The sequence below is a fragment of the Oncorhynchus keta genome, chromosome 2 (genome assembly GCF_023373465.1).
Source record: "Oncorhynchus keta strain PuntledgeMale-10-30-2019 chromosome 2, Oket_V2, whole genome shotgun sequence".
Classification (NCBI taxonomy): Eukaryota; Metazoa; Chordata; class Actinopteri; order Salmoniformes; family Salmonidae; genus Oncorhynchus; species Oncorhynchus keta.
In genome coordinates this window covers 19,150,944-19,171,730 of record NC_068422.1, presented here as the reverse complement: position 1 = coordinate 19,171,730, position 20,787 = coordinate 19,150,944, and the positions used below count along the sequence as shown (strand labels likewise).

Below are 20,787 nucleotides of genomic sequence, written 5' to 3'. Positions count from 1 at the left end.
GGGAGGAGGGGGGAGGGGGAGGAGGATTCAGGAGGGAGGAGAAGGTGGCAAAGAGCTTCCTAGGGTTAGAGGTAGATGCTTGGAATTTAGAGTGGTAGAAAATGGCTTTAGCAGCAGAGACAGAGGAGGAAAATGTAGAGAGGAGGGAGTGAAAGGATGCCAGGTCCGCAGGGAGGCGAGTTTTCCTCCATTTCCGCTCGGCTGCCCGGAGCCCTGTTCTGTGAGCTCGCAATGAGTCGTCGAGCCACGAGGGCGGGAGGGGAGGACCGAGCCGGCCTGGAGGATAGGGAACATAGAGAGTCAAAGGATGCAGAAAGGGAGGAGAGGAGGGTTGAGGAGGCAGAATCAGGAGATAGGTTGGAGAAGGTTTGAGCAGAGGGAAGAGATGATAGGATGGAAGAGGAGAGAGTAGCGGGGGAGAGAGAGCGAAGGTTGGGACGGCGCGATACCATCCGAGTAGGGGCAGTGTGGGAGGTGTTGGATGAGAGCGAGAGGGAAAAGGATACAAGGTAGTGGTCGGAGACTTGGAGGGGAGTTGCAATGAGGTTAGTAGAAGAACAGCATCTAGTAAAGATGAGGTCGAGCGTATTGCCTGCCTTGTGAGTAGGGGGGGAAGGTGAGAGGGTGAGGTCAAAAGAGGAGAGGAGTGGAAAGAAGGAGGCAGAGAGGAATGAGTCAAAGGTAGACGTGGGGAGGTTAAAGTCGCCCAGCACTGTGAGAGGTGAGCCGTCCTCAGGAAAGGAGCTTATCAAGGTATCAAGCTCATTGATAAACTCTCCGAGGGAACCTGGAGGGCGATAAATGATAAGGATGTTAAGCTTGAAAGGGCTGGTAACTGTGACAGCATGGAATTCAAAGGAGGCGATAGACAGATGGGTAAGGGGAGAAAGAGAGAATGACCACTTGGGAGAGATGAGGATCCCGGTGCCACCACCCCACTTCATTTAATACATTTGCAAAAATGTAAAAAAAACAGTTTTTGCTTTGTCATTATGAGGTACTGTATGGTGTGTACTGTACCATACTGTATGGTGATGAGGATTTTTTTCATACATTTTACAATAAGGCTGTAACATAACAAAATGTGGAAAAAGTCAAGGGGTCTGAATTAGAGGTCGACCGATTATGATTTTTCAACGCCGATACCGATTATTGGAGGACCGAAAAAAGCCGATACCGATTGATCGGACGATTTTTATATATATATATTTTGTAATAATGACAATTACAACAATACTGAATGAACACTTACTTTAACTTAATATAATACATCAATAAAATCAATTTACGCTCAAATAAATGATGAAACATGATCAATTTGGTTTAAATAATGCAAAAACAAAGTGTTGGAGAAGAAAGTAAAAGTGCAATATGTGCCATGTAATAAAGCTAACGTTTAAGTTCCTTGCTCAGAACATGAGAACATATGAAAGCTGGTGGTTCCTTTTAACATGAGTCTTCAATATTCCCAGGTAAGAAGTTTAGGTTGTAGTTATTATGACTATTTCTCTCTATACCATTTTCATTTCATATACCTTTGACTATTGGATGTTCTATTAGGTACTTTAGTATTGACAGCCTAATCTCGGGAGTTGATAGGCTTGAAGTAATGAACAGCGCAATGCTTGAAGCACTTGAGAAGAGCTGCTGGCAAATGCAGGAAAGTGCTGATTGAATGAATGCTTTCGAGCCTGATGCTGCCTACCACCGCTCAGTCAGACTGCTCTATCAAATCATAGACATAATTATAATATAATAACACACAGAAATACGAGCCTTAGGTCATTAATATGGTCAAATTCGGAAACTATAATTTCGAAAACAAAACGTTTATTCTTTCAGTGAAATACGGAACCGTTCCGTATTTTATCTAACGGGTGGCATCCATAAGTCTAAATATTGCTGCACAACCTTCAATGTTATGTCATAATTATGTAAAATTCTGGCAAATTAATTACGGCCTTTGTTAGGAAGAAATGGTCTTCACACAGTTCGCAACGAGCCAGGCAGCCCAAACTGCTGCATATACCCCGACTCTGCTTGCACAAAACGCAAGAGAAGTGACAAAATGTCCCTAGTTAAAAGAAATTCATGTTAGCAGGCAATATTAACTAAATATGCAGGTTTAAAAATATATACTTGTGTATTGATTTTAAGAAAGGCATTGATGTTTATGGTTAGGTACACATTGGTGCAACAACAGTGCTTTTTTCACGAATGCTTGTTAAGTCACCCGTTTGGCGAAGAAGGCTGTGATTCAATGATAAATTAACAGGCACCACATCGATTATATGCAACGCAGGACAAGCTAGATAAACTAGTAATATCATCAACCATGTGTAGTTTACCAGTGATTATGTTAAGATTGATTGCTTTTTATAAGATAAGTTTAATTCTAGCTAGCACCTTACCTTGGCTCCTTGCTGCACTCGCATAACAGCTAGTCAGCCTGCCACGTAGTCTCCTCGTGGGGTGCAATGTAATCAGCCATAATCGGTGCCCAAAAATGCTGATTACCGATTGTTATGAAAACTTGAAATCGACCCTAATTAATCAGCCATTCCGATTAATCGGTCGACCTCTAGTCTGAATACTTTCCGAATGCACTGTATATCCAACCTGTTCTATCGTTCATTAGGGAATCTATTAGACCTTGAACTCTTGGACTGACCATTGATATTGCCTACTCTGTCACAAACTCCCCTCAAGAACTGACATAAAAAAAATTAAAACGAACTTTTCCCAATAGCACTGACTTTGCTGATAAATACTTTGCTGGGGGAGAATGTACTTGATACGATTGTGTTGTGATCTCTTACCAAGCTATTTTAAGATGAATGCACTAATTGTATGTTGCTCTGGATATATCACTAAAACGTAAATAGAAACACTTGCAAACAATGCTGGGTATTAGTATTAATGTAGAGGAGCTGAATAATAAGGCCAAGTTTCCAGCAATAATCCTACTCCTATACCTTCCTGTTGCATCTACCTTTCAGACAATAATCCTACTCCTCAACCTTCCTATTGCATCTACCTTTCAGAAAATAATCCTACTCCTATACCTTCCTGTTGCATCTACCTTTCAGACAATAATCCTACTCCTCAACCTTCCTATTGCATCTACCTTTCAGACAATAATCCTACTCCTATACCTTCCTGTTGCATCTACCTTTCAGACAATAATCCTACTCCTCAACCTTCCTATTGCATCTACCTTTCAGACAATAATCCTACTGCTTCTACTTTTCCAGCAATAATCCTACTACTCTACCTTCCTATTGCTTTGACCTTTCAAACAATAATCCTACTCCTCAGCCTTCCTATTGCTTTGACCTTTCAAACAATAATTTTACTCAACCTTCCAACAATAATCCTACTCCTCAACCTTCCAATTGCATCTATCTCCAAGTTCTACAATTGATGTGTCGACTCAATCCAAACATTAGCTATCTCTCGACATTATTAGCATTTTGATGATTTCAGGATTTGGTGTGGTCGGAGAGTAGTATCTTATAAAATGTACAGATCCGACCACGCAATCCTTGTCATGCATTATTGCTGTATTCATCCAATCTGAACATATATTCTAGATTAAGCTAATACCTTGAAACAAATGGTTTCAAAGATTAAACTAATAGTTTCACCAGAATAACCATAATTTGGAATAAATGACAACAATAAGTGACAACTGGTAATTCTATTCACATCTGATACCTTTTCAATTAGATTAGTTATTAGTACACAACACACTGACTGGACAATTATATGTAGCTACTGTGCTGTTATGTAATTGCATTACCCACCACCAACAAAACAATAACAACATCATCGCAAATCACAGACTTTGCTTTATTAATTAGATTCAGATGCTCATTGATTGGAGAACAAGAAAATTACATATAAATACTTTACTATATAAAAAAAGAGCATAAAGTATGAGACACCCATAGGGCAATGGGTGTCTCAGGGGAGGCAGAAGCTCTGGGGTTTATTCAGTAAAACTTTCCAAATGTTGCAGATGTAAATAGAATGAGTAGAGATGACACAATTCCCTATTTTATCTGACAGACAATCATATCTGTTCTACACAATGCATTTCTATGTGAACGTTACATCCTCCTGAACAGTCTCGAGTCATAGGGGACCCAGGAGGTTGAGCTGAGTGTTATGAGGGTTGGGGGTATGGTTACTTTGCGGGTGGGGTCAATGGGCGTGGCTTAGGCTGAGGTATCAAAAAGCCTCTCGATCATCTCCTCCACCTGCTCTGGACGATACTTGTGGTATTTCTCAGGATTTTTGGTGAACGAAATGTTGGCGTATCTGTGAAGGAATTCAACATTCATGATTAACAATGTTTTGTGTAAACTTACAGCCGTCCTTCTTAACTGAGCTGCGGAGAGAAAGGAAACCCTTTTAGCGAGGTTCTGACTAACAGAAGACGAACCCAGAAAATAAATACATTTCCTACAAGTTACAATGGTTACCATCCTTTACAATATGTGAGAGAGAGGAGGAATAACACAGATGTCACAGTAGTGGTGGTGCTTAAGACTCACCTCTGTAGGAAGGCCCTGTAGGCCTCGGATACCACTCTCCTCTGGGCGTGGCGGATGGTGTCTCTCTGCTCCTTGTCTGGGATGGCCCACATCTTCTGGATCTTACAGAGCTCCTCCAGACCGTCGTTGAATCCCTACAGATAGCAAGGGATCAGTCCATAAGGATACGTTTAAACCATACGTTCATGGAGCTTGAGATTAAATTGAAGGTATTTTAACTGATATGTTGGCACATTTAAAAAGTATCCAATTCATCACTCTTGAATCCTCAGTATATCCTTGGTAGGGATTGAATGTGTTTTGTGTTACCTGTATGCTGTTGGTTATCTTACCTTAAACTTGTCTTTGATCACCTGACGCTCTTTGTCTTTCAGCTGGTTAGAGGGAACATATGAAAGGCCATTTACTTCACATGTACAGATAAAATAGCAAATGTGCACAGCAAGCTAAGCATCGCAAACAAGGCTGTATGCTTTGTATACACACCGAGTGTACATCCTTCCTTGCATTGAGTTGTCTTCAAAACAGCCTCAATTCGTCGGGGCATGGATTCTACAAGGTGTTGAAAGCATTCCACAGGAATGCTGGCCCATGTTGACTCTAATGCTTCCCAGAGATGTGTCAAGTTGGCTGGATGTCCTTTGGGTGGTGGACCATTCTTGATACACATGGGGAAACTGTTGAGCGTGGAAAAACCCAGCAGAGTTGCAGTTCTTGTAACAAACCGGTGTGCCTGGCAGCTACTACCATACCCCTCTGACTGGCACACATACACAATCCATGTCTCAATTGTTTTAAGGCTTATAAATCCTTCTTTAGCCTCTATCCTCCCCTTCATCTACACTGATCGAAGTGGATTTAACAAGTGACATCAATAAGGGCAATCATAGCTTTCACCTGGATTCAGTATATCGTGGAAAGAGCAGCTGTTCATGTCTTGTACACTCAGTGTACATACGCATATCAAGTAAACAGTCACACCTTGGTTCCTGGTTGGAAGGCAGGCATGTTCCGGTCCGTAATATGCTCTGTGACCTTGTACCAGCTAAAGAAAAGCAAGACAAACAACAGAATAGTATGTTATGTAAGATCACAGGAGATAGTTTACGTAGTGCAGGGACCAGCTAGTGACTCAGGAACATGCTGTAGCTACATCTAATTGAGAGTGTACCCAGATGCCCTTCAGCCCATTATGTATTTACCTGCGCTGGTATATCTGTTTCTGCTGTTCTATCAGCTCTCTGTATGAACTCTCAGCCTTCTTCTGAGTCACTGTCACTAACTGGATCAGCTCAGACCTGAGGGAGGGACCGACACACGGACACACACAGGGTAATATGGTTAAAATAACACGTGACTTTGACTAAGTATATTCTTGCTTTATGGTATATCAATTCTCTGCCTGAGCATCTGCATTAGAAAAGGTGTTTGGCGCCGTGGCAATGCGTTTGTTGATTAGTGTTTACTGTAGGCTATATATATATATATATATATATATATATATATATATATATACACACAGTGCCGTGCGAAAGTATTCGGCCCCCTTGAACTTTGCGACCTTTTGCCACATTTCAGGCTTCAAACAAAGATATAAAACTGTATTTTTTTGTGAAGAATCAACAACAAGTGGGACACAATCATGAAGAGGAACGACATTTATTGGATATTTCAAACTTTTTTAACAAATCAAAAACTGAAAAATTGGGCGTGCAAAATTATTCAGCCCCTTTACTTTCAGTGCAGCAAACTCTCTCCAGAAGTTCAGTGAGGATCTCTGAATGATCCAATGTTGACCTAAATGACTAATGATGATAAATACAATCCACCTGTGTGTAATCAAGTCTCCGTATAAATGCACCTGCACTGTGATAGTCTCAGAGGTCCGTTAAAAGCGCAGAGAGCATCATGAAGAACAAGGAACACAGCAGGCAGGTCCGAGATACTGTTGTGAAGAAGTTTAAAGCCGGATTTGGATACAAAAAGATTTCCCAAGCTTTAAACATCCCAAGGAGCACTGTGCAAGCGATAATATTGAAACGGAAGGAGTATCAGACCACTGCAAATCTACCAAGACCTGGCCGTCCCTCTAAACTTTCAGCTCATACAAGGAGAAGACTGATCAGAGATGCAGCCAAGAGGCCCATGATCACTCTGGATGAACTGCAGAGATCTACAGCTGAGGTGGGAGACTCTGTCCATAGGACAACAATCAGTCGTATATTGGCAAGAAGAAAGCCATTTCTTAAAGATATCCATAAAAAGTGTTGTTTAAAGTTTGCCACAAGCCACCTGGGAGACACACCAAACATGTGGAAGAAGGTGCTCTGGTCAGATGAAACCAAAATTGAACTTTTTGGCAACAATGCAAAACGTTATGTCTGGCGTAAAAGCAACACAGCTCATCACCCTGAACACACCATCCCCACTGTCAAACATGGTGGTGGCAGCATCATGGTTTGGGCCTGCTTTTCTTCAGCAGGGACAGGGAAGATGGTTAAAATTGATGGGAAGATGGATGGAGCCAAATACAGGACCATTCTGGAAGAAAACCTGATGGAGTCTGCAAAAGACCTGAGACTGGGACGGAGATTTATCTTCCAACAAGACAATGATCCAAAACATAAAGCAAAATCTACAATGGAATGGTTCAAAAATAAACATATCCAGGTGTTAGAATGGCCAAGTCAAAGTCCAGACCTGAATCCAATCGAGAATCTGTGGAAAGAACTGAAAACTGCTGTTCACAAATGCTCTCCATCCAACCTCACTGAGCTCGAGCTGTTTTGCAAGGAGGAATGGGGAAAAAATTCAGTCTCTCGATGTGAAAAACTGATAGAGACATACCCCAAGCGACTTACAGCTGTAATCACAGCAAAAGGTGGCGCTACAAAGTATTAACTTAAGGGGGCTGAATAATTTTGCACGCCCAATTTTTCAGTTTTTGATTTGTCAAAAAAGTTTGAAATATCCAATAAATGTCGTTCCACTTCATGATTGTGTCCCACTTGTTGTTGATTCTTCACTAAAAAATACAGTTTTATATCTTTATGTTTGAAGCCTGAAATGTGGCAAAAGGTCGCAGAGTTCAAGGGGGCCGAATACTTTCGCAAGGCACTGTATATGTTTGAGTAGCTGATATCAATAGGGTTACTAAAAGTTTTGAAAGATATCAATGGAAATGGTTTGTGTGTGAGGTCGTGCAGGCACGTTGGTGGGATAATAAGGGGATATCGGGGCCTACTTCTCCAGGGACTTGAGGATGTAGTTGTAGTTGTTGTGGAGGAAGATGGCACTCAGAGCAGAGTCCTCGTACACCTTGGATTTACTGAGAAGATTCAGCTGCAAGTTCCCCAACACTTTACCTGAGAGAGAAGCAAACCAGATTCAGAATCAGAGCCAAGGACATTTGTAAACTGTGCTTGGTTGGTTCCAACTGCACATTTTAATCATCTAGTTATATAAGATATATAGGATCAACTTTATTGTCATTGAGGGGACGTTTGTGTTGGAGAAAAGTTATATAATGTGACCAAAACAATTCAAAGGTCTGTCCTTTATATAGCTACTGTACAAATGGATTACATACAGCGTGTATCTTTACTTAAAGGTAGACTCAGCGAGATGACGTAGATACAATGTAAACAGCAGCAGTTCATTTCCGCAACAACCAAGAGCGTTGAAGGGTGAAGGTTAAACTTCTCCCCTGTTTTGGTCCTGTAGCAACCACCCTGTAACAGCGTGAAGCGAACCTTTGCACATGCTCAGATACTCTGTGTGACAGCAAAATCTTGCATCGCGTTAATCGCAATATGAGCAGTGCTGCTCGTGGCAACATTAAAACGCCAAGTCTACCTTTAATTAAGCTCTTGATTTTCTTTATAACAACAACGTTTTAACATACACATTTTCACTTCCTAAACTTACATATGTAGGTGCTGAGAAGTCTCCTACTGAACTCAGAGCTGCTGGCTGACGAACTGGTCTCTGCAGATTGTAAAACAGTGTTAACATATCTATAATCACTGAGTTACATAATCCACTGTGTCACTGCTAATCCCTCAACTGGGATATAATATCATATCATCTTTCAGTTAATCCTGGGATTTGAATTATAGTCATTTTTATTCCTGTTCGAATAACTTAATTCATTAGAGGCGAAAGCTTAATTACAATTTAAATGTAAAATATATGGGAGAGTGTGACTGGCTGGAAAAACGCAATTTCCATAATACTGTAAGCACCTCAATAGCATGATCCATGTTCCACAGTCTTTACAATCATATAAGGATGCAATAGTACTACCCATACATACTATCGATGTATTTCTGTTAATGGGTTTTGTGTAACATTACTCATCCATTAACTAAATCCTAAACAACATGTTGATAAAAACCTGAGACCATTCATAAAGTTAGAAACGTATTAATGGCTCTGTCCTTCCCTACTCCTCTGGTAGTGAAGCACCTGTCTTGTGTTGGCTTACCTCGGGGGTCTAAAGGGATATTGTACGTGTCCCCCAGTACTTTAGGGCAGAGGCAAGTGCAAAAAAGAGAGAGACAGAAAAGATGAGAGAAGCAAAGTGCAAAAGGTTAGAAAAGATATGTTAGTGCAGAGTAAGCAAAGTACTGTTAACAGCCAGACAGCGATAGGTAGAGAGTATGGTGGTTTATGGGTAAGGGGCATGGGGTGAGTGTATAGGGTCACGGTACTGGGATGCAGGAGGGGCAAGAGGGACTAACCCGAACAGTGGGGGCCCCTTTTCATCCTCATTGCTAGTATGATTGGTCTTGTTATGACGGTCCATATCTCACCCTCTCAAAGGGTTCAAATGCTGATATGTGTGGTCATTGATGTTAGAAATGGTCACCCAGATAGTCCCTAGAAAGGGAACAGCCTGTCCATAGTACAGTATATGGAGTGTCTAGGGGCTCCCTCTAGAGGCAGAGAAAGGCGGTGCAGCAGCGATGGTGAGGAAGAGGTGAAGAAGAGATGAGTTCAAGTCAGCAACACATTAGAGGAAGTTATAGACACAGACAGAGGAAGAAGGGCCAGAAAGAACTCTGGAGGAGAGAAATGCTGATGTGACGTAACTGGAGATAAGGAGGATGTTTAGTTTCTATTACAAACATCAGTTGGTGGATACATGGGAATTCTCAGACAAATATGGGATGGTCTACTACTACCGTTTCAGAACAGACAAACAATGGGCAGACAGAAGCTGGTGGACACTAACAGCAGACCCGGAGTCCGTCCCAAAAGGCACCCTATTCCCTATATAGTGCGCTGTTTGAACAGAGCCATATGGGCCCTGGTCAAAAGCAGTGGACCTTATAGAGAATAGGATGCCTGGACAGGACAGTCCACTCAGCCCTCCCTACCTTGAGAGGCAAGCATAGCTCCGGCTGTCTCTTGGAAGTCCAGCAGCTGCTGAAGGAACAGGATGGCCTGGGGAAGAGAGAGAGAGACCAGGGTGAGGAATAATGTAAGGGATGACAGTATGTGACATGGAGAGGCTAACAGCAACATATGCCACTATATAAACTCCAGACTGTATGTCAAGATGGAGGGTGCTGGTTTACATTGCTGGTGAGCTCATGGACAGTTCCATCCTTAGGCATGTTGTACTCCTTGTCAGGGTCATTCTGTCATAGAAAAGAGACACAAAATATTTTTTCACTCTTACAAGAACACTAGGAGATGCTGGTCCTAATAAAATGTCCATACATATTATACTGTAAATAGTTTAGGAATAGTTTGTTAATGGGTTCAAGCTGTGTATAGTATGGTTGAAAGAGCGAAGGAGTGATCGGTGGAGGGTAGTTGCTCTTACCTTGATGCTGTCTGCAAACTCCTCCAGAGCTTTGGCTCCGATAGTCTCCATGGACGTGATGAGGGTAGGCAGCTTGTTCTTGGTACTGGCAGCTGTGCCCTGTAGATATATACCATGAAGGGAAAAGGGAAATTAGATCATAATACAATTTAATTCAAAAAGCTTTTTGTTGTCCAACGTAAAATTGGCTTTGGCATTACATTTCAGATGGTTTATTGTTAATTCATACATCTGCTTAAGTGAGGCCTGCAGGTTACATTACCTGGAGCGTGGAGTCAAAGTCTGGCTTGGTCTGTTTAAGGTGCCTGAGGATGGGGAAGATGGTGAGGACAGCAGAGTAGTCGTGTCTCATGATGGCCCGCCGTGCTGCCGCCACTATGTTGTCACCCTCCAGCATCAGGTTGTCCAGGGCTTCCTAAGACACAAGAGATCAGACAGAGAATCAGGAGGAGTCAGCTTCACTGTACATTATATCAGAGAGCCAATATCAGAGCCGGTACTTCACGCCTCTGTCAACATTCCTATTTTACTACTTTTATTACTTATTTCTTTACCATTTTGATAACGTGTATTGTACTGTTGAGGAGAGCTTGCAAGTAAGTATTTCACCATTCCATTTACACCCTGTATCATGTGAATAAGGCCAATAAACTTTGATTTGACAACATTCTCTTTGAAAACAATCTTGTTATTTGCACAGACACAGTAAACTCAGGAGACCATAGATCATGCTATATTAGTCTTCTTCTGGGTAAGAAATGCCAATTGTTCACCTGTCTTTGGTTGAGACCTGACCATACCTTCTATGCAAGCAAGCTATGATATTACTGTCTTCATCTGACATGAAAAAAAGAGGCAACCGAAACGATAAAGGCCTGTGGCTTGCCTGTCTAAGGCCTGACCTGTATGAGGGAGTCATAAAGGCCTGTGGCTTGCCTGTCTGAAGCCTGACCTGTATGAGGGAGTCATAAAGGCCTGTGGTTTGGCTGACTGAGGCCTGACCTGTATGAGGGAGTCAAAGGTCTTCTTCTGGTGGTGTTCAGGGATGATCTCTGTGAGCAGGATGTATTCACTCTGGGCCAGCTTCACAAAGGCACTGATGCAGTGGATGTAAGAGTCGATCTCTATGTCCAGGACATCATCCTTCCCTGAGGGGCACATGGTGAGGTCAGTTAGGGGACAGGATGGAGATGAGACTTGGTGGAACAGAGGCATTGGGCAGGTTTCAATAATACCAACAATCCAATCCTGACTGAGAATTATGACTGTTTAGATATGTGTATTTACAGCATGCTTACTTGATGTGCTACTTCCATGAATGGTGTTTTTTCCCCCAAGGGAGATAAATATTGGGCATGTATTTGTTCAAAATTATATTCACTGTATTTCAAAAGCAAAATGGAGAATGACAGTAGGGGAGAATTTACTTCACATTGATATAATGACATTACCTGACCAGTATATAAGCTGAAAGGAACCACTGACTACTATTTGATGAGGTTTTTTAAACAACAATAGCTAACTTTTTAACTGTCAGCACATATCCACTGGCTTCCATAGCTGTCAATGGATGTGTGCTGAACCTGGTATCACATCCCACGGGCTTGAATACTGGTGGGTGTCTTGTTCCCCATATGGACATTTTGGAGCAAACTTCCCCCTTACTCACCTGCTGCTGCCCCATGCTTGTCGGTCAGGGCGTCTGACTGGTGTTTGACCCGCTGGTCATGATCGTGACCTGATGGGTGGGGGGAGGGGGGGTATAGTCATGGAACCAGGCTCACTCCTGGGGCCTATAGGCCAAGTGGTAAGCCTGGGACTCGCCTAGAAACATATACTGACCACCAAGCACCCAGCGGGGAAAGCAGAGAACACCCTTGTTGGGGGGCAGGGGGAGGTCAGGGGGACCAGTGGGTTTGTGAGTTTGTTTGACCTGTGTCTGAGATAGTTAGTGGATGTTATAGCTTTTACAGGAACCAGATTTACATGACTTTGAAAGCCAGAAGTCACACCAGTTTAGACCTGCTGCAGTTCTAACACGTGTTGCAAGTAAACTTCTATTACCAAATACTACATTTCAACGTGGTATATTTCAGGCTAGCTAAAAAGGAGTTATGACATTCACCTTACACTGAAGATTAAACATTTGAATTACAACTATATTTTGTATTCATTAAACAACATAGCTTTTAAATTATTTGCAGCGTGACTCTGCCAGTGACTCTGTAGAGGTTCCTGTGTGTCTGTTGTTTAACAAAATCAACAAGTTAACCTGGACAAGAGCAACAGACCAGTAACCCCAGTACACTGGCATAGTGATAGAAAGAGAAAGACACCGAAGAGAAGACAACAAAGCCAGGGTGCGTTACCTTCCAAAGGAGTGAGGTTAGAGCCCCCCTTTTTCCCATCCAGACCATGCTGAGAGTACTGTTTGAGAAGGTTCTGAGCCTTGCGAATGGTCCCTGCTCCCACAGAGTGACACACAGACACAATCCAGGGGTCCACAGAGAAGAAAAGAAGATAGAGAAACGAAGTAGGAACGGGGGAAGAGAGATGAGAGGAAGAGAGCTAGGAAGTGTGATGAAGATACACCAACACCACATCCCTTCACCACCACCAATCATGAGTGAAAAGAGATGGGGGGCAATGGGAACCGTGGCCTAGCACCGCTACTACACAATACAGAAATACAACTACAAGGTAGAACTACAGCACAGCTAGATAAACACACTATGACGGGGTGCGCCGAAGCACACTCCACCAGCAAGGTAACAAAAAAAAAAAAAAAATGGAAAGGTTAGGTTCATTATACAAACACAAACAAAACAGCCATCAGAATTAACAATACATTCATTTCAGCATTGTTATTATGGACATTCACTCACACTACTACTGTTATAACATTAACGTAGCATTGGTAAAATTGTTACATGGTTATATGTTTTACATCTTATAGACGTATAGATTCATACAAAAGCCTGAGTTAATACAAACAAATAGAGAGCAAGTAAAACAGTACACGATTACGACTTGGGTTTGTGTGTTAGTAAGCAATTGATGCATTATTAGTAATATCAATGAAGTGGGAGACAGAATAGAAATAATGATGCAAAAATAGATCTACGTAGAAATGTCTGAAACAATCCTCATTCCTCAACCTATGCTTTGCCTATGATGTTTTCAATTCTAGCAACGTAAGCTATTACTGAGCAATTTTTTTGATCAATTATAATAGAATTGAATATAAGCCATGCAGCAAATGCATTGTTATAGCATAGGAGCATTTAGTTATCGGATGTTGCAGGCCATGTGGTTAAATTACTTCTAAATCAAGCGGTATAAATATGTCCATGTTCTGCAATTGGCTGATTTTGATGGAGAAAATGTTAGCTTTCAGGTCAGTCAATATAAGTCAATATACACTACCTTAAAATACTTTATAACTTTTTATATTGGTTGCAGAGCAGTCACAATACAGACAAAACCCCAAACACTCCTGGCAAACACCAAAGAAACCACAAAACTGAGAGTTCAAAATAAAGACATGCAAGATGCTTCTGTCAAGTCTGCCTCTTCCTCCTGTATCCAACTACATCAAGAAACCCCACTGGAGGTGACCAACTAACCTAAGTGACAAAAACAACAAACTATCAATCACGCTGAATAGGGGAGTGGTAGCATAACTGTTTCCACATCAGATGGCATGATTCTACTTCACGGTGTTCTGGTCACTGACTACGGCACCCTCGTTTGTGGTGAAATGTGGCATCCAGTTAACAGAAGCAAGAGATGGTAACGAGACGATAGAGAGACACACTAAAGCTTTTCTCTTTACCTGGGATGTAGACTGTCATCACCATCATCACAATACACATGAGGATTATAAAACAAGAGGAAAGCAGAGGGGTTAGTCGGGGTCATGACAAGGAGAGAGAAGGCTAAATCACAGGAACATATAGTCTACGTCCCAAATGGCACCCTATTCCTTACATACCTATGGACCCTGGTCAAAAGCAGTGTACTATATAGGGAATAGGGTTCACATTTGGGATGTAATCATAGAAGGGGTGGTGAGGGACACTGTCGTCCATTAATAAGGCTGATGATGCTAGAGAAGCTCGGTAGTCGTGTAGACAATGATGAATCATGCTCTCAGTGATTTGGAGGACACTTAAAACAGAATAGAATTACGCAAGAGGGGGAACTACAACCAATCATCTGATTCAGAATGTTCAGACCAGAGGGACATTATTAAGTGTGTGAGCTGTCTAAAATTGTATTAGTGTATGATAAGATTATTTTGATATCTACACTGAGTGTACAAACATTAGGAACACATTCCTAATATTGAGTTGCACCTTCTTTTGCCCTCAGAAGAGCCTCAATTCGTTGTGGCATGGACTCTACAATGTGTCAAAAGCGTTCCACAGGGATGCACAGGGATGTTGACTCCAATGCTTCCCACAGTTGTGTCAAGTTGGCTAGATGACCTTTGGGTGGTGGACCATTCTTTATGTACACGGGAAACTGTTAAAGAAGAGAAAAACCCAGCAATGCTGCAGTTCTTGACACACTCAAACCGGTATGCCTGGAACCTACTTCCATACACTGTTCAAAAGGCACTTCAATATTTTGTCTTGCCCATTCACCCTCTGAATGGCACACACACATTCCATGTCTCAATTGTCTCAAGGTTTACAACTCCTTATTTCACCTGTCTCCCCTCCCCCATCTACACTTACTACGGTGGATTTAACAGGTGACATCAATAAGGGACAATAGCTTTCACCTGGATTCACCTGGTCAGTCTGTCATGGAAAGAGCAGTTGTTCATAATGTTTTGTACACTCAGAGTGTATATTCCTGTTTGTGGTGACTGTGATGAAGTAATGCATTCTGTGAACCTGTGGTAGATATGAACCTGTTTGTGGTGGGTATTATTTTAGCATACGGATGAGAGTGATAGTGACACTATAGCTATAGTTGAATCATCATGGAGGCAGAGTGTAATGTTACCGGGCCGCAGCAGGGCACTGACCTGGTCTCTTGGGTGCCTTCTTAGTGGGAGTGTCCTTGCGTTTGGTCTGAACGGCTGGTGAGTAGAGGATGCCAGAAGAGGCAGAACTCTTCCGGAAGTGGTCTTTCAAACCCTTGATGGAGCGGTCCAACTGATTGGAGCGGATCTGGAAGTAAACATTCATAAAGTCTGCAGAGCAGAGAGGAGATGTGGTCAAGAGGAGAGGACAACTATCATACATAAATATGGTTATGAAATCTACATCTGTGTTAAGAGCAGGCTTTGAGTACAACTGTTGAACATAATCATTAAGTCTGCAGAGGTAGAGAAGAAGTGGTCAAAAATGGACGATAACCACCATAAAACCCATAATTATGGAATTGACAAGGGTGTGGTAGGTTCTGAGTACACCAATGCAAGGAAAAGGTTTTCAACTTATCATGTAGTGTGCTGAACGGGATCCTTGGGACGTCCCAACTCTGACCTCCCCCCATTGAAGTTGAAAACGGTTAGGGTTACGTTAGGGGTATGGTTAGGTTTATGGTAGGGGTGTCCCAAGGATCCCGGATAGCACTAACCATGAGAGAAGGGGCAGCTAGTCTGTTTCTGCCACTTACGGTTCCTGAGGGTGAGATGGGTTGATGCTGTTAGGGATCTCATCTGACCCTATCCACCGTCCTGCTACTGCTCTTCCTGCTGGCTGACTGAATCCTCATCCTCCTCATTGACACTGGCTTCATCTGAGTGACCTGTACTGCAATCTCCTATTGCCCTGTTATCTCTCCTCAACACGTAATCCACATAACATCTATATAATAGTATTAAGTCTACACGTAATGGAGCAGGTTGAGAGTTTCAAGTTCCTTGGTGTCCACATCACCAACAAACTGACATTGTGCAAGCACACCAAGACAGTCCTGAAGAGGGCACGACAAAACCTATTCCCACTCAGGAGACTGAAAAGATTTGTCATGGGTCCCCAGATACTCAAAAGGTTCTACAGCTGCACCATTGAGAGGATCCTGATTGGTTGCATTACTGCCTGGTATGGCAACTGCTCAGCCTCCGAACGCAAGGCACTACAGAGGGTCATGCATAAGGCCCAGTACATCACTGGGGCCGAGCTTCCTGCCACCCAGGACCTCTATACCAGGCGGTGTCAGAGGAAGGACCTAGAAATTGTCAGACCCCAGCCACCCTAGTCATAGTCTGTTCTCTCTGCTACTGCACGGCAAGCGGTAACGGAGCACCAAGTCTAGGTCCAAGAGGCTTCTAAACAGCTTCTACCCCAAAGCCATAAGACTCCTGAATAATCAAATCAAATGGCTACCCAGACTATTTACATTCCCCCCACATGACTCTGTACCGGTAACCCCTGTATATAGCCTCGCTATTGTTATTTTACTGCTGCTCTTTAATTATTTGTTACTTTAATTTCTTTTCTTTTTTAAAATATTTTTCTTAAAACTGCATTACTGGTTTAGGGCTTGTAAGTAAGCATTTCACTGTAAGGTCACCAGTTGTATTCGGCCCATGTGACCAATGACATTTGATTTGATTTATGTACTATAAAATAGAATCAGCATCCTTTGAAAAGAAACCGATGACACCTTCAAACATGAAATGGACATCAATGGAAGAGTGAGTGCATTTCATGTACAGTACAAGTACCCTGGTTGAGTCCATACTCCAAGGGACTATGCTAAAGGAGAAATGACTGGGGACAGAGATCAGTGACAATGTATAAAGTGTGGGTGATCTACCCTGGTTGCGTCCGTACTCCACCAGCCAGCCAGAGATACAGATGATATCCTGTAGCACGGCCTCAGGGAGGTGTTCTAGAGTCACCTCCTCCTGAACCTCCAGCTCCTCATCTACAGTGATGGCATCCAGGATCAATATGGGAGGAACAGGCTTACTGTAGCGGGTCAGCAGACCACGGAACTCAGCCTCCAGGAGCTCCTTACCCTTCTCAAATCGTGCTTTCTGTAGATAGCAAAAAGTACAGCGAAGTAAGTATTTAATGTTGAGAATGTATTGTTATTGATAACAGGATGTGAGGAAGGAGATTAGAGGGAGTGAGAGAGAGAGGGGGGAATGAAAGAGGGAATGAAGAGAGAAAGAGACAGAGCAAGAAAACAAGAGTGAGCGAGAGAGACCGATATTTGAGTACTGTACCACTGTATTGAGCTCAGGGCTATCTGGGTTGTTGTCCTGAAAGTACTCAACAGCTTTCTGGATCTTGGCAATGCAGGCCAGGTACTCATCTAGTCTACCCGTTGGCCTGGAACATAGAAACATAGCACCAGGTATCAGCTTTGGTCTGTTATCCCAAGCTAAGACATTTTGCCTGGACTGTTCACTAGTAGTTAAAAGCTAGTAGTTAACAGCACTGCTTACAGTACTCTCTACTCCAACACAGGAAGCAATAGGACAATGCTGAATAAAATATGATGACTGTCATATCATGGAAGATTAAATCCAAGGATAACAGGATAATAGTTAAGTAGAGCGCGATAATGCAAAAATAGCCTTACGCCGACTTTTGGGTCAAAACGTTACACTCAATAAAACTGCGTGAACATTTTATTTATTTTAATTTTATTTAACAGCGTGCAGCTGTCTATCTAAATAGATGCCAGTCTCTCTCTCTCTGTCTGCCCTGTCTGACTCTCACCCCTCTCTGATGATCTTGTCGGTGTCCTTGGCTACATGGTAATAACTGATGACATGGTCCATGCAGGACAGGGTCTTATCCACATTCTCCTGAAGCCTCTGTAGGTTCTCTGTCTGCTTGTGTACTGGGATGATGGAGTTCTCCAGCTGCATCAGACGACTCTCAAACGATGACAAGATGGACACCTGCATCGGAGCAGTGGTGGGTTGCAGAAAGAGTCAGCAGTAAAATAACAGTTTATGTGGAATTATTAGGCCCAGGTTTCAAGTGTACAGTACAGATTATGAGAATGTCAAAAAATAGTTGTCTGGAAAGGAACCATTTACTTTTGTATTGAGTGGGAAATGAGTGTCAACCTGCAACATACCATCCCTTTAGTCAGCTGATCACTCTTCTCCATATTCTCTCGGATGAAGGACAGGGTTTCCTGTTCCTGTTACTCATAGAGGGAATGAACGAATTATGACAACAGCGGCACGAGATGCAGGATAGTGACAGGGATGTCTACAATACAGCCTAGCTTGGTTCTGTTGGAACATCTGCTTATCAACCATTCCTAGTGTAACGTTAACGGTCTGAGAACGCTGATCAAAGAAAAACGCCTCTGTGTGGCTGTGTTACGACAGGTCAAGTCGGGTATGACTGTGCAGTGTACACTTGTAAACTCATTTGAACAAATTACACTTATAACATGCATAGAGAGGACAACATGTAGTAGCCAAAGTCAAATGTCGCTTTGCTAGTAAATAATTCTAGCTATCTAAAGTTAGCTAGCTAGAGATTTCTCCCATTTCCTTCCCTTCCCATTTCCTGAAACCGACCTGCTTTAGTTTCTCCTCTATCTCTCTCTTCCTCGCGGACGCATCCTCGGTCGGAATCATCCTGGGTGTTTTTGGCAAACGTAGATACAGAAGAAAGGCCACCAATATTGAAAATATAATAGCAAAAGCTATTCCACAAAATAATAACAATGACCCCCAGATTCTCATCAGCTGGGGCGGGGCAATCAAAACGAGTTCGCTTCCGTATCCGTCTTCTTCACATCAGTCATGAACAGTGGCCATCTTTGTTGTGGCAGAAAACGTTGCAATAATGTTCCACAAGGTGACGCTGTCGATTCTAATATTTATTGCGCACTGAATATAACATGACCAAAGCACCACTGATGTAAGTAGGCTTATGAGTTTTTAAAATACTGATTCAATTATGCCACATCATTTAATTTAATGAAAATACCTTCCCATCGAGTTCCCATGAGTAAAACTATGAAACAGAGGGGTGTAATCAAATCATTTTTTTTCTTCACATGTGCCGAATACAACAGGTGTAAACTTTACCCATGAAATGTTTACTTACAAGCCCTTAACTAACAATGCAGTTAAGAAAAAAGAGTCGAGAAAATATTTACTAAATAAAATAAATAAAAAATAAAATAAATAAGTAACACAATAAAATAACAATATTACAGGGGGTACCGGTACCGAGTCAATGTGCGGGGCACAAGTTAGTCGAGGTCATTTGTATTTGTAGGTAGGGGTAAAGTGACTATGCATATATAATAAACATTGAGTAGCATCAGTGTAAAAACAAAGGGTTCCTGTGTGTACTCTTTGACCCCACACATCAAATTAAAATGAAAGATTTTAGATTCCTAAAAGTTTAGTAATGAAATTCATGAAGTAAATCCAGAAAAACACAGCTCATTTTGGAAATGTTATAAATGTATTTCCGCAAAAATATGCCTCACTTTTTTTTTAAACATAAACATACTATTTACACATGAACTTGATCTTCCATATTGCTTTACAACCATCAGTTTTATACAGGCAAAATGTTTGTATAATACAAGTCAGAAACAACATTTCACTGTATTGTATAAAGTCTAGGGATAATATGTAAAACAACAAATAAAACAGATAAGGCTTTGAGTCAGTATAGCTACAGTGGAAAAGCACAGGCTTATCTAGAAATGATCATTTTTCTCACTTTAAATGGTATCATAATGTGAAAACTCTTCAAAGGTAAGCAATGTCACAAAATGTTTCTATTTTGCATTAGTTTCTAGTAAAACTCTAGGTATGCTGTAGCATTCAAAATAATGCAAACATAAGTTAAAATCTGAGAGCAGTCACCCTTCTCTATGACTCTTCTTGTTTAGTCATTGCCTGTCAGAGAGAAAACACACAAAACAAAAACACATTAGATATGCACACAAAATCCTGATTTAAATAAATACAGACAGTTCTTGTCCATTTCAGTAAGGCCGACACGTTGCATCCCAATTCTCCATCCGTCTCCCGAAGTATGTCAGGGAGCCTTCAAGTGCACACTTCTGGAAATGGATGGAGAATCAGGACTTTTATTTATTTTATTTCACCTTTATATAACCAGGTAAGCTAGTTGAGAACAAGTTCTCATTTGCAACTGCGACCTGGCCAAGATAAAGGAAAGCAGTTCGACACATACAACAACACAGAGTGACACATGGAATAAACAAACATACAATCAATAATACAGTAGAAAAGGTCTATATACAGTACGTGCAAATGAGGTAGGAGAAGAGAGGTAAGGCAATAAATAGGCCATGGTGGCAAATTCATTACAATATAGCAATTAAACATTGGAATGGTAGGATGTGCAGAAAATTAATGTGCAAGTAGAGATACTGGGGTGCAAAGGAGCAAGATAAATAAATAAATAC

General features: G+C 41.8%; 1 protein-coding gene across 11 annotated transcripts; it reads right to left on the bottom strand.

The window, feature by feature from the left end:
• Positions 1–3,831: 3,831 nt before the first annotated feature.
• On the bottom strand, positions 3,832–19,108 carry exoc7 (exocyst complex component 7). Of its 11 annotated transcripts, none has more exons than XM_035792158.1 (21): positions 18,908–19,107; positions 18,454–18,519; positions 18,087–18,271; positions 17,588–17,693; positions 17,173–17,395; positions 15,431–15,598; positions 14,228–14,239; positions 12,762–12,854; positions 12,062–12,130; positions 11,395–11,540; positions 10,655–10,807; positions 10,393–10,491; positions 10,142–10,204; positions 9,941–10,007; positions 8,487–8,546; positions 7,804–7,924; positions 5,762–5,857; positions 5,541–5,604; positions 4,892–4,933; positions 4,560–4,693; positions 3,832–4,323 (listed from the first exon to the last, which is right to left on the bottom strand). In XM_035792158.1, exons 1-21 carry the CDS (start codon positions 19,073–19,075, stop codon positions 4,221–4,223), a joined length of 2,238 nt encoding a protein of 745 aa, XP_035648051.1. In that variant the 5' UTR covers positions 19,076–19,107; the 3' UTR covers positions 3,832–4,220. The 11 variants fall into 11 exon arrangements, 10 of the variants coding, with proteins under 10 accessions (XP_035648051.1, XP_052329269.1, XP_035648068.1 ...); XM_052473309.1 differs by lacking the exon at positions 14,228–14,239 and adding an exon at positions 9,046–9,084; XR_008074117.1 differs by lacking the exon at positions 3,832–4,323 and adding an exon at positions 5,046–5,236 and having other exon boundaries at positions 4,589–4,693; positions 18,908–19,108.
• Between the last annotated feature and the right edge of the window lie 1,679 nt (positions 19,109–20,787).